Here is an 11,507-nt window from a genome sequence, read left to right as displayed (position 1 = left end):
AGAGGTGGCAGCCGCCCAGCCCCAGGCACAGCTGTCCCCAAGGGGTGTTGTGGGGGAGTAGGGGCCATCTTCCCAGTGGCTCCAGCACACAGATAACGTTAGAGCTGAAGCCCCGTAGCCGGTGCTGGCTGGTTCACATATTAGGGTATCACAGGATGGCTGAGGCTGGCAGGACTGTCTGGGTCCACCTGGTCCAACCCCTGCTCCAGCAGGGCCACCCAGAGCAGGCTGCCCAGGACCGCGTCCAGGCGGCTTCTGAAGATCTCCAAGGAGGGAGACCCCACAGTGTCTCTGTGCCAGTGCTCCGGCACCTGCACCTGTTCAGCCCGTCCAAGTGCCTCAGCCTGTCTCCCGGGGGGCAATTCACCTGAGCCTCTTTTTCAGGGCGTGACGGAAGACACGAAGATGGCTGCTAGTGACGTCCTGGTGGCTCTGGCCCGCTCCCACTTCAGCTTTGTGATAGCCGAGCTCCAGGCCCAGCTGAAGGCCCCGGGGGAGATCTCCAAGGAGTTCGTGCTCATCACTGTGGGCAAACTCTTCAGCACCTATGGTACGGTCCAGCACCCCCATCCTCCCGCTTTGGGCCAGTCTGTGATAGCTGGGGAAAGGGATCCTTCCCCTCTCCACACGGTCCGTGCTGAGCTGGGGGGCACCGTGGCTGCAGCGCCTCTTCCCTCACTGCCAGTGCCAGCTGGGGGCTCTGACCGTGGCCACTCTCCATTCTCTTCGCAGCCCTGCAGTGCATCCCCTTCATGCGCATGATGCTGTTGGGCCTGCGCACCGTGGTGGGCCAGTTAGGGAGCAGCCGGATCCTGCGTGCCGCCTGTGGTGGTGAGTGGACCCTGGGGAGGGGCAGGGGCAGGGCAGCCCTTGGCACCTCGCTCCGGTCTCAGAGCGGGCGTGGCGGGCCTGAGCCCACAGTGCTGCCAGACCTCGGCCATCCCAAAACGTTGGGGCACCTGGAAAGGGTGGGTGAAGGCCACGAGGTTTCTGTGGGCTGGAGGTGAAGGTGCCCGGGAACTCCTGGGTCCCTTTGCTGCCTTCCTGGGCTTTCCTCCCGGGTTAATGTCCCTGTGCTGATGGGCAAAGATTTGGGAAGGGAAGGGCAGGGGCTGCAGAGGAAAATGCTGGAGACTGTGAGGAAAAGGCGTCATGTGGAGGACAGAAACAGCGTGGCGTTGTCATCCAGACACCTCGAGCACACAACTTGCCCTCAAACCTAGATCTGCTCCTGAGCTGAACCCGGGCGAGCCTTGAACTGTGCTTACAGCAGGCTGGCGGGGGGGTGCCGCTACCTTCCCTGCTACAGGCTCCTTTTTCTCTTCTCTTGGTGCAGTTCTGGAGCAATGGGCGAAAGGGGTCAACATTTACATCTGCACCTGGAAAGGATGCCCCTTGCCTGCCACGGAGAAAGAGCAGATATACGAAAACCTTTCCCAGGTGTTCTGCTCTGTGGCAGGAAACTGGCTGGACTGCCAGGAGGAAGAGGTGAGGACTGCTGTTTCCCAGCTGGGGATGGCAGCAGGGATGCCCCCGACGGTGCCTCTGTCTGTGCCCAGCGGGCTGGCTGCAAAAGGCCCCAGACTGGCTCTATGCCTGGGGCTGGGGGCTCCCTGCGGGGAAGCAGCTGAATCCCAGGGCATTTGGGCAGGCAGGGTGGGGGGGTGAGGGGTGGGGAAAACCTCTCTGCCCTCCAGAGCGAGCCCGTCTCCTGCAGGGCAGAAGGGAAAGGGGAATGGGGAGAGGGAGAGGGAGAGGGAGAGGGAGAGGGAGAGGGAGAGGGAGAGGGAGAGGGAGAGGGAGAGGGAGAGGGAGAGGGAGAGGGAGAGGGAGAGGGAGAGGGAGAGGGAGAGGGAGAGGGAGAGGGAGAGGGAGAGGGAGAGGGAGAGGGGAAGTCGTCTCCGTGGGCAGGGCAGACCTTCAGCCTTTGACGCTGGGCCTCCCCGGTTCCTCTCCAGGACAAGCAGGCCGTCATCAGGGCCATGACTCCACTGATGTGCATCCTCCTGCACAAGGAGGAGCACCGGGAGCAGGTCTGGGAGCAGCTCCTCTGGCTCCTGCACCAGTATCGAACGGTCCAAGACACCTCCAGGGTGACCAAGGTGAGGTGTGGCACAGGGCCTGGCACGGACGTGGGGTCTGTGCGAGTGGCACGAGGGCTCGGGGATCTGTGGCATGCAGGGAGGAGCCAGGGAGCTCCCCTTAGAGAAAGATGGAACAGGGAGATCAATGGAGATCTGAGGCTCCCTGGGCTCTTCAGGCAAAAGAAGAGCAACCGTGATGGGGCCAGGAGGGAGCCGAGAGTCAGTGGGGCCCATCTCTGGGAGCTGAGAGGCTTTGCTACCACCTCCGTGGGGGCTGTTTGCATGGGGAGCTCTGTTCTAAGGTGCAGGGCCATGTCCAGTTGTATCTGACTGGGGGGGGCGGGGGGGGGCGGGGGGTAAGAGGCCTGATGGGTAGGAAATACCTGGAAACATTGCCAAAAGAAGGCTCTGTTCAGAGAAGAGACTCCTAGTGCTGCCGTGAGGGGAGGGTGAACAGGAAGCCCTGTGCAGGAGCACTGGGGACTCCCCTGACCTCAGCTGCGCACAGTTTCTCCATTCGCAAGTGGCTTGACATGGCTTTGGCCCTTTCTTCCTCTCTTGTTCTCTTGCAGAGCCTCATTTATTTCCTGGAGGCCTTGGAGCAAGTTCAGACCCTCATCCCCAAGGGCAAGTGTCTTGCCATCAGCAGTGTCGTGTACAACGAGGTAAGGGGAGCCTGCACCCACGCAGCCACAGCAATTACCTCTTGGCTGAGCCTCGGGAGGACTCCAGAGCCCCGAGACTTTGAAGGCTGCTCAGCCTTGGCTCCTGGGTGGCTCCTGGGTGCTCCAGACCTGTGCGTGTGTCCCTGTGGACGCTGTGGGGTGGGCTGGGTTTTGGCTGGGGGTCCTCTTCCCACGAGTGCCCAGGGAGATGAGAGCTGGCAGCGCCGTTCCTTTTCGGTCCCTCTTGATGCCGATGTGACTTTCTCCAATGGACCTTGTTCCCACAGCTCACTGACGACACCAAAGAGCACAGCCAGGACCATAAGGCAGAGCTGACCCAGTGCATCCTGCTGCAAGGTAAGGAGAGGAGATGTGGCGATGCCCCGTGGTGTCCCGGCAGCTCTCTCCCAAAGCTCAGGAATGGGTGTAAGCTGCTTGCTAATGCAGGATGGGATTTCCTCCCCACAGCTCGGATCTGCCCAGAGGAGACGATCCTGTTCCTGGAGTCCCAGCTGAGCCACGAGAGGGAGGCCGGGCGCGTGGCAGCCCTGGGTCTGCTCGGTGCTCTGGCACGCTGTGACGGTCAGTACTGCGGGGTCAGGGCTTTGAGGGCTCTCTTCCGCCCTCTGGGCTGTGCCTCCACGCATGCCTCGCTGTATCTCTTGCAGAGCCCGCGATGACAGAGAAGCTGCCCCAGGTCGTGGAGGCTGTCAAGTGTGTGTGCAGGGACCCCAGCACCCGGGTGAGCTGCTTTGGGAAGGGACTATGCCGTCGGGGTGGTAGAGAAACCTTTTCCCGCAGGGCAGAGCCTGGCAAGACTGTACTGGAAGGGCTCTGACCTAGACAACCATTTCCCCGCTCCTTGGTTACTGGAGGGCTGATGGCGAGAGGTGATGCCGCTGCCAGCATGGGCAGGTCCCCGTGTCCCCGTGCTGTGCAGGGAAAATGCACGGCCTGGTGCTAAAGCGTGCCCTGACCTCAGGAGAAAAGGCTTCTCCTACATCCTCGCTGTCTCTATGCAGGCCGGAAGGGCTGCCCCGGTGAGCAGGTGGCTTCCCTTTGGCTTCGGAGCAGGAAAATCATAACCACAATTGACCCCTGGCAGGTGAGGAGGGCAGTTCTGCACTTCATCAGGGAGCTGCTCAGTGCCAATGCCCAGAGCTGTTCAGCGTGGGACGCTGTGGGATACATCTTCAGCGAGTTCAGCCAGAGCTCGAGCAGAAGGGTAAGGCCAGTGTGCAACATCTTCCCTTGGGAGATCTGCGCTGCCAGGAGGCTGGCATGGGAGCACTGGCGGGGCCACGCCTGAGCCTTCTGGGTCAGGAACTGAGAGCAACCGGGGGGTTCCCAACATTGTCTTGCAGGCTGCAGGACTCCTGTCTGCCCAAGAAGCCCAGGAAGAAGGAGGTCTCCAAGGGCTGTGCATGGACGTCCTGGGGTCACTGGACATCTCTGTGAGAGGGATGGCCAAAGTAAGTCATACTCTGTCCTGCGGCTGCTGCTCCTCTCCTTCAGGCCGTTTGTTCCTAGACCCCTTTGCACACCCGAAAGCTCCCCCCCAGTGTGCTCTGAAGTGCCCAGGGCTCAGGGAGATGCACACCATCCTCTCCATCTCTGAGCTGAGGCAGAAATGCTGATGGGCTGAATTGTCTCATTGCCTACATACAGCTCCTGTGGCCGAGGCTGCTGATATATGTGTTGCCGGCCAAGTACACGGGCATGCTGATCCCCCTCTCCCGCTGTCTCCGAGCCCTGGCTGAGAGAAATGAGTTAACAGCAGCGCGTGAGCATCAAGAGCTGGATCCCGATGTCCTCAACTCCCTGTTGCAAGGTAGGAGTAGAAACTCCCCCAATGAGCTCTGCTGACCTCTGTGTCTGCGTCCTGCAGGGACGTCAGAGTGGCAGGGCACAGTGTGGCTTGGCATCTCACCCAGCATTTCTTTCTCCCCACAGAGACAACGCTGACGCCACATACCTTGCTGGCTCGCCTGCTGGTGAGTAGTGGGGCCCTGGGGAAAGAAAGAGCTTTTCTGGACAGGGCAGCGATGTCCAGAGAGGCCGGGGCAGCGATGCTTTAGAGGCTGGTGTCAGGAGCCCTGGGGAGGGAGCAGCGTGTCCTGAGTGTGCCACCTGGGGACCCCGTTCCCTTCCCGTGGCTGAAGCACGATGGGCGCAGCCATCAGCTGCTCCTTGGCAGCCGGGGTAGCGCTGAGCTGCTTCCTTCATGGGAGAAGCCGCAGGTCTTGCGGCAGAAGTGACCCTGCTTCTCTGTGCTCTCTGTACACAGGTGGTGGCGGGGTCTCCTTTTGCGGGCAGTGAACTCCAAGCTGCTGCCTTGCTGGTGATGCAGAGCCTCCACAGCAGGATCCATGGAGCTGTGGGGGCCCTGTGGAACACCGAGATTCCCCTGCTGCTGCAGTACCTCAAGGGTAAAGTGCTGGTGGGGATGGAGAGGCAGGGGAGGGAGGGGAGGGCATGACAAGTCAGCTTCCCAGCATGGCTAAGGGAAATCGTTGCCTGTTGCCCAGTGCTTTTTCTGCTGCCGTTTCCCTTCCAGGGAGCCAGCACTGAAGCTGGGGGGGGGGGGGGAGTGGTCCCACAGCGACCCATTCGTCCCGGCGCATGGATGGGGCCCTTGCCGTCCCCTCGGACAGCATGCTGGTCTTGGTGGCACCTCCATGTCCCTGCTGGGACGGTGCTTGTGGGGAGGGACAGGAAGGCTGCCTCTGGAGGGGGTGCAGCCACCAGGTTCCCTGGGCCAGGCCGGGTTTGCAGCAGCTCTTCTTTTGTGGCTTGATCCCAAGCAAGGGCTTTTTTCTTCTTCCTACTTTCTAGGAGAAAACGAGAACATCCCAGACTCTGCAGAGTGGGAGCGCCATCTGCTGAAGGTACGGCAGCCTTGGGAGGCATAGCATATAGAGGTGGCATTTCCCAGGTGGCAGGGGCGTTTCCCAGGCACCCTGCGCCTCCTCCTGCAGAAGGTGCCTGCCTGCCTAGAGGAGTCTCTCCCCACACGGGCCACAGCTGAACGCGAATGCCCTCATTTAATGCCACTCTGGCGTGGCCGTGTGCCTTGGCACTGCCTCTTCCTGCTTGTCCTGAGCCAAAGGGGTGTCAAAGGAGAAGAGCGCAGGCGGGTTAAAGGAGGGAGGGTTGTGGTGAGGTGGGGCGAGGGACTGTCCTTCCAGGCAGCTCTCCCCCAGCAGGTTCCCGGGACCTGGGAATGTGGGAAACGGCCCTGGCAAAAGGCAAAGAAACATTCGCTTCCTCTCCTGTTCTCTCCTGTAGTTCCTGAGGGCATCACTGGAAACCATCAAGGACGACGCCTGGATCAAGCGCCTGAGCTGTGAGCTGAGCCAGCGGCTGGACAGCTCTCCCAGCGGCTCTGGGGAGAAGGTCAGTTCCCCGCCCGGCTCTCCCCTGGCAGCGCAGCCACGGGGCGCCCGCCTGCGGTGCTGGGGCTGCAGGCGGTGCTCTGCGCTGCTTCCCCAGCCCTTGCCCCCCAGCGGCCTTTCCCTCCGTGCTGAGCGGGGCTGGCTAAAGCCCATCCCTGCGTCTGGTCTCGGCTGCTCCCCGTGCGCTGGGGCCTGTCCTGGTCTGGCCCCGTTCCAGCATGCCACGCTGTTGCTGCATCTCGGGCTCGGCTTTTTCCCTTCCAGGCTTTCCTGTACAAGGCTCTTGGGACAACGCTGGGAGCTTGTCAGGAACTCCCACACGTCCAAGAGAAGCTGCTGCAACATCTGAAGAAAGCAAAACCTGAGGAGCCATCTGAGGCCCAGGTGAGTTTCCCTGGTCTGTCCCTGGGGGAAAGGGCTTCTTCCGGCCCTGCTCCAGGCCTTTTCCATCTCCTCATCGCTGCCTGCCACTGTGGCTGGCCGTGACTGAACGTCTGGGCCTGTGCCAACTGTCCCTCGGTCTTTTGTTGCAGGGAATCATTTCTCTTGTCTGCCAAGCCGCCGACAGCCACTTCCGCCTGGCCTTGGAGACCTTCACAACGTTTGCTGCCACACTGTGCAACGCCCAGTGTTTTGGGGCTTCCAGACGCAAGAAGGTGAAGCGTTTGGGGTTTCACTCATTGGCTTTCTTCCACCTTCTTTTCACTTCTGCACCAGTAGCGGCCAAATCATGGCAGCTGCATTTAGGTTGCCCCTAGTGTAAGAACCCCTCGAGACCTGCGCTTCGAAGGGGACCCCCCGCAGCTGGGGCCCGTGGGGTGTCTTCGGAGAGGATGGGGTTTTGTGCCTCGTGGATCCGAGCTGCAGCGGCTGCTTGCACACAGCCCTGTTCCCCTGACCGAAATGCAGCGTGACAGAGGCTGCGCCCTTCCGGCCCAGCCCCATGCGAGAGCCCGGCCTGCGGGCTCGGAACAACTCCTGGCCCCAGAGCTCACAGAGCTCACAGCTCACAGCTGGGGGAGCAGCTTGAGGAGCTGCCAGGACGTGCCCGGGGAAATAAGAAGCTGGTGCAGGGGCAGGGCAGCTCCTGCCTCGGGAGCCCAAGGGGCATCGTGGGGTGTGGGGGGCCATCGGGCAGACGTCTCACAGCATCTTTACCAACGCAGATGACCCGGGCCAGCAGGAGAGCTCAGGCCACTTGCAATGCTGCCATGCTCACCTACAGCAGCATGGCACTGCGTGCCTCCAAGGAACAACTGCTCGCCCACGTGGAGGCAGACATCGTGGGCAACATCCTGCTGCTCTACATCTCCAGTAGCCAGGTGAGAGCTCGGGGCGTGCAGGGGCAGGGATGCTGGGTGCCCCAGCTCCAGTCCCTCCGCGCTAGGGCATACTGAGATGGGCCGTCTCTTTCAAAAGGTCCCCCAAGAAACAGTTTGTCCCAGCATGAAGATCCAAGCCCTTCCCCTAGATTTCCCCCACGTGCACATGTTCCTCTTGCAGCCCGCGGACCTTCATCCAGTTCAAAGTGTTTTCTTCTCTGCTGGGCCTCAGAACTTGGAGAAAAATCTCGCCCTGGTGCACAGCATCACCGAGGTCGGTTGTGCCATCCAAGCTGTGGGTAACTTCGGCAGCTTTGATCCCGTCCTGCAGCACAAGCTGCTGCTGATCCTGCAGGTGAGTGCCCAGAGCCAGAGCTGTCTTGCAGGGGAGTTTTGGGCCATGCCATGAGGCATGAAGGTCTCCCTCAGCTGAGTGGGAGCTGCTGAGCTCCTAGAGCCATGTCCCCAGCTGGTGGGGCCGTTGGGTGCTGGCAGTCAGTGGCCATGGCTGGGCAGCCGCTGGGGAGCTGCTACATCCTGCAGCGCCTCTGTGGGAGCTGCAGGAGTGATGGAGCCAGTGTCTGGTAGTAGCGCCCGTCTCTGGGCAGGGTGCAAGAGCTCTCCTATGCCCAATGCCCACTTTGCAAATTTCTCTCTGGGACTTGCAGAACTTGATGAGGAAGACTCTCTGGGACTTCCCGGCATCGTCACTGCACCTGAAGGTGATTCTGGCCCTGGAGCAGTGGAGGTAAGAGCGAGGAGCTGTGGGGGCTGTGAGGCGGGATGACGTTCGTCCTGTCGGGGAACTCCCAAAGGGGGTAGGGGAAGAGGAGCAGCATCTACAAGAGGGAGGGCTGGTCTGTTGTGCCCAGTGACCTGTAGGGAAGGTTCTGGGCGGGGAGAAAGGCTCTGGTCCTCCTGCCATCTGGCAGGGAAGATAAGGAGCCCCAGGGTCTCCCTCACTTTGGAGCTGGGGGGTATTTGCTGCCGGGGAGGAGAGAGCAGCTGCTGGAGCTGAAGGCAGCACTCACCGCCACAGGCTAGGCTGGTTGGATTTGGGGCGGTCGATGAGGACAAGACCAGATGCCATTTGACCGTCTCTGGAGAGCGCTAGTAACTCTTCTTTTTTTTTTCTCTTCCTTTTTCCCCTTGCCAGCAAGCTGAAGATCTCTTTTAGCAGGAAGGAAATTTGCAGCCTGCTGTCTGACTGCTGCCAGTCCATTCTGCCACTTCCTTCAGCGGATGAGCAGATGGAGGAGATAGGGAACGCGGAGGTGGCATTGCTGCAGCTACAGGTACCTTGCTGTCCCTTCCCTGCCCACATCTTGGTCAGGACCCCACCCCCCAGCACAACCTGTGCGCTGGCAGCAACCGTGATACCGCATCTCTGTCCCTCTCCTCTGCTTCCAGTCTCTGCACATGGCCACGAAGGCTCTGGGCCGGCTCATGGCAGTCCTGCTCAAGACAAAGCCAACCACTGTCGTCTTCGTAGACATCGTCCACGTGAGTATCCATGGGGCGGTGGGGAAAGCATCCCTCCTGTCAGTAGTGGGGACCGAGATCTGGGGCCCCTGGCGAATTAGCAGAGGAGCAGGAACCTCCTGCTGCCATGCCAGGTCACTGTGACCTCAGGGAGGCAAAGAAATGGGCCCTGCAGGGGGGAGAGCCAAGAGGCATCCCTTGGCCGGCTGGAGCAAGGAGATGGCTGCATGAAAAAGCTCCTGGGTGGGGGCAGGTGTGTCTGAAGAGAGTGGGGCAGTGCAGGCAGCAGTGCCAGTGCCCACTCGGTGGGGCCGCGGGGCAGGCCCTCAGGAAAAGTGCCAGGAAGGGAGGGAAATGGAGAGGGATGGCGGGAAGGGAAAGATGCCCCCTGTGAGACAGAGCTGTTCTGCCCCAGGTACTGTGGCTCCGGCTCTCCTCGGACAATCCGTGGGAGCGCAAGAGGGCCCTGCAGGTCTACGCCCAGCTGCTGGCGGATTGCAGAGATGGAGTCACTTTCCAGGTGAGTAAGGATGCCCACCGTGTGCCCCTGCTCCCTGGAACCACTGGGGCCTGGAAGGGGAGCTCTGCCCAGCTGTGCACGGGCTTTCGGGTCCCCCAGCACTATGGGGTGGCCCCTCTGCCCAGTCCTGGCTTGAGTGGGGCACGGGTGGGAGATGCAAGGGGGCGCTGGGGCCGCCTACAGCCTTTGTTCTTCCTCTCCCCCATGCAGACAAGATGTGCCTACGTGCCGTTTGGCTCCTTGGCGGGATTGCTGGGGCCTCTGACCTATGACCCCGTGACCAGCTCCCGCCAGCTGGCCGCTACCTGCCTCAGCTCCCTTCTCCACATCCAAGGTGAGTAGAGCAGGCGCCTGCCGGCCCTCTGTGCCCCGCCTGGCCCTACCAGGCTCCCAGGGGCTGGGCCCTGCTGCCAGGAGGGAAAGGAGAGGCACGGTGCTCGGCTGCTGTCCTCTCCCCACCCTGTTCGTCCTCCACCTCCCCAGCCACCTGGGGAGGGATCCTGGCAGAGGGCCACCCAGTCCCACCTGCCAGCAGCGTTTCCTGCAGCCGGGGGCACTCAGGGCCATCCCCCGCTGCTGACAGCAGGACGTAGACCCCTCAAGTGAGGAGCGTTAGGAAGGAGGGAGCTGAGCTGCAGGCCCAGAGTGTGAGGCGATGGATTTTGGTTCAACCCCTTTCCAGCCCCTTGAGAAACACTCTCTGTACTGAAGGAAGCTGCTGGATGGGGCACCAACCAACCCCCCGGGAAATCACGTCGAAGGCAGTTCTTACCACCTTTTCACCGAGCAGCATCTGTCTGCGCTGAGGAGAGTGTGGGCCTCCCAGAGACGCTGGTGGCCTGTGTGGCAGGAGGAGAGGCAGCTGCAGGGAGCAGAGGCCTGCAGCCCCTGAAACAAGCACCGCCAGCTTGTCAGCTGCAGAACCTGGCAAGGGACATCCCGCTGCACCGAGTTAAAGACTAACTACCCTGGCTTCTGGTCCCCCTTCAGCAAAGCCCGGGAACGGAAGTTCAGTTTCCCTAAGTGTGACTCCCCTTTTCTCCCCATGCTCGTTCCAGCCAAGGCCACGAACAGGGTGTTCGAGACAGACGACCCTGCGAGCTGGTGTGAGGGGCTGAGTAATCAGATCGCCGCATCTCAGCAGCTCCAGACCTCTGTCAAAATTGGAAAGGTAAAGAGTGCCCTCAAGTTTGCATTAAGTTCTGAAGAGCTGGAGCAGAGCCGTGACAGGATCTCTCCTGTTTCTTGTTTCTTTCCAGATCGTTTGCAAAAACTTCCCCAAAGAACAGGCCACGGACTTCATGATGGCCATCAAGGAGACCTTCCGGCGTGCCAGAGGAAGACGTGTGCGTGCTGCAGGGAACTGGATGATCACCTTCGTGAAAATATGTGGAAAGGACATTCTTCCAGACGTAAGAGACATTTTTCCGCGACGTGGACTTTCTCGTTTTGGCTGTCGCACCACACATCTTGCCGTTTGTGTGCTAAAGAAGCTCTCGGTGCAGAGCCAGGGCTTGGGCAAGGTGGTAGGGGTGAAATTTCGCCTTAAAGCTTGAAAGCGTGGCAAGGGAGCAGGCGTGGCTCATGGGCTGAACGTCCATGTCCCCGCAGAAGCAAGGACGTACCAAGACATTCCTTCTCCCCTGCTTCTTTCAGGTGCCAGGAGTCCTCTCCATCCTGCACACCTGCACATGGTCCATGCTGCAGACCTCGTTCATGTACTTTGTGCACGATGCGGTGCTGATCCTGGCCCGCTATCACGAGGAGCTCACGATTGATGTCATCATCCAGAAGTTTGTGCCTATGGACAGGTATATGCACTACTCCCTTTCTTGCTGGGGTCAGAGAGCCGTAGCTTGTCTCCACTAGGGTGATCCAAGTGAAGCAGCAGCTCCTTTTCCTACACCAAAATGTCTGAGGTGTGCTCGTATCGCTGGTAGGAACCGGGCATCTTCAGCCCAGCTGCTGAAGAAGAGTGAGGTGAAGGCATCACAGGTAACAGAGCATACGGGCTCATGGTTGCACATCTTCTCTTTTGC

At 60.6% G+C, this 11,507-nt stretch overlaps 1 protein-coding gene across 4 annotated transcripts; it reads left to right on the top strand.

The window, feature by feature from the left end:
- Positions 1-5,045: 5,045 nt before the first annotated feature.
- LOC310898647 (maestro heat-like repeat-containing protein family member 2B) lies at positions 5,046-9,216 on the top strand. 4 transcript variants are annotated; one of them, XM_083833984.1, is made up of 5 exons: positions 5,046-7,466; positions 7,564-7,821; positions 8,135-8,214; positions 8,623-8,761; positions 8,877-9,216. In XM_083833984.1, the coding sequence occupies exons 1-5, from the start codon at positions 7,311-7,313 to the stop codon at positions 9,090-9,092; spliced, it is 849 nt and encodes a 282-aa protein (XP_083690110.1). In that variant the 5' UTR covers positions 5,046-7,310; the 3' UTR covers positions 9,093-9,216. The 4 variants fall into 4 exon arrangements, with proteins under 4 accessions (XP_083690110.1, XP_083690109.1, XP_083690111.1 ...); XM_083833983.1 differs by having other exon boundaries at positions 5,046-6,800; positions 7,311-7,466; positions 8,623-9,182; XM_083833985.1 differs by having other exon boundaries at positions 7,648-7,821; positions 8,623-9,182.
- Positions 9,217-11,507: the final 2,291 nt, after the last annotated feature.

The sequence above is a fragment of the Anser anser genome (genome assembly GCF_964211835.1).
Source record: "Anser anser genome assembly, chromosome: 4".
Lineage (NCBI taxonomy): Eukaryota > Metazoa > Chordata > Aves > Anseriformes > Anatidae > Anser > Anser anser.
This window is presented reverse-complemented; position numbering and strand designations above follow the sequence as displayed.

What these genes read in the sequence shown, in the direction of transcription:
- LOC310898647 (XM_083833983.1), top strand. Translation starts at nt 7,311, where the DNA reads ATGACCCGGGCCAGCAGGAGAGCTCAGGCCACTTGCAATGCTGCCATG. An exon ending in AGCTGCTGCTGATCCTGCAG is followed by an intron (nt 7,822 to 8,134) that starts GTGAGTGCCCAG and finishes TGGGACTTGCAG; the next exon opens with AACTTGATGAGGAAGACTCT. An exon ending in CTGGCCCTGGAGCAGTGGAG is followed by an intron (nt 8,215 to 8,622) that starts GTAAGAGCGAGG and finishes TCCCCTTGCCAG; the next exon opens with CAAGCTGAAGATCTCTTTTA.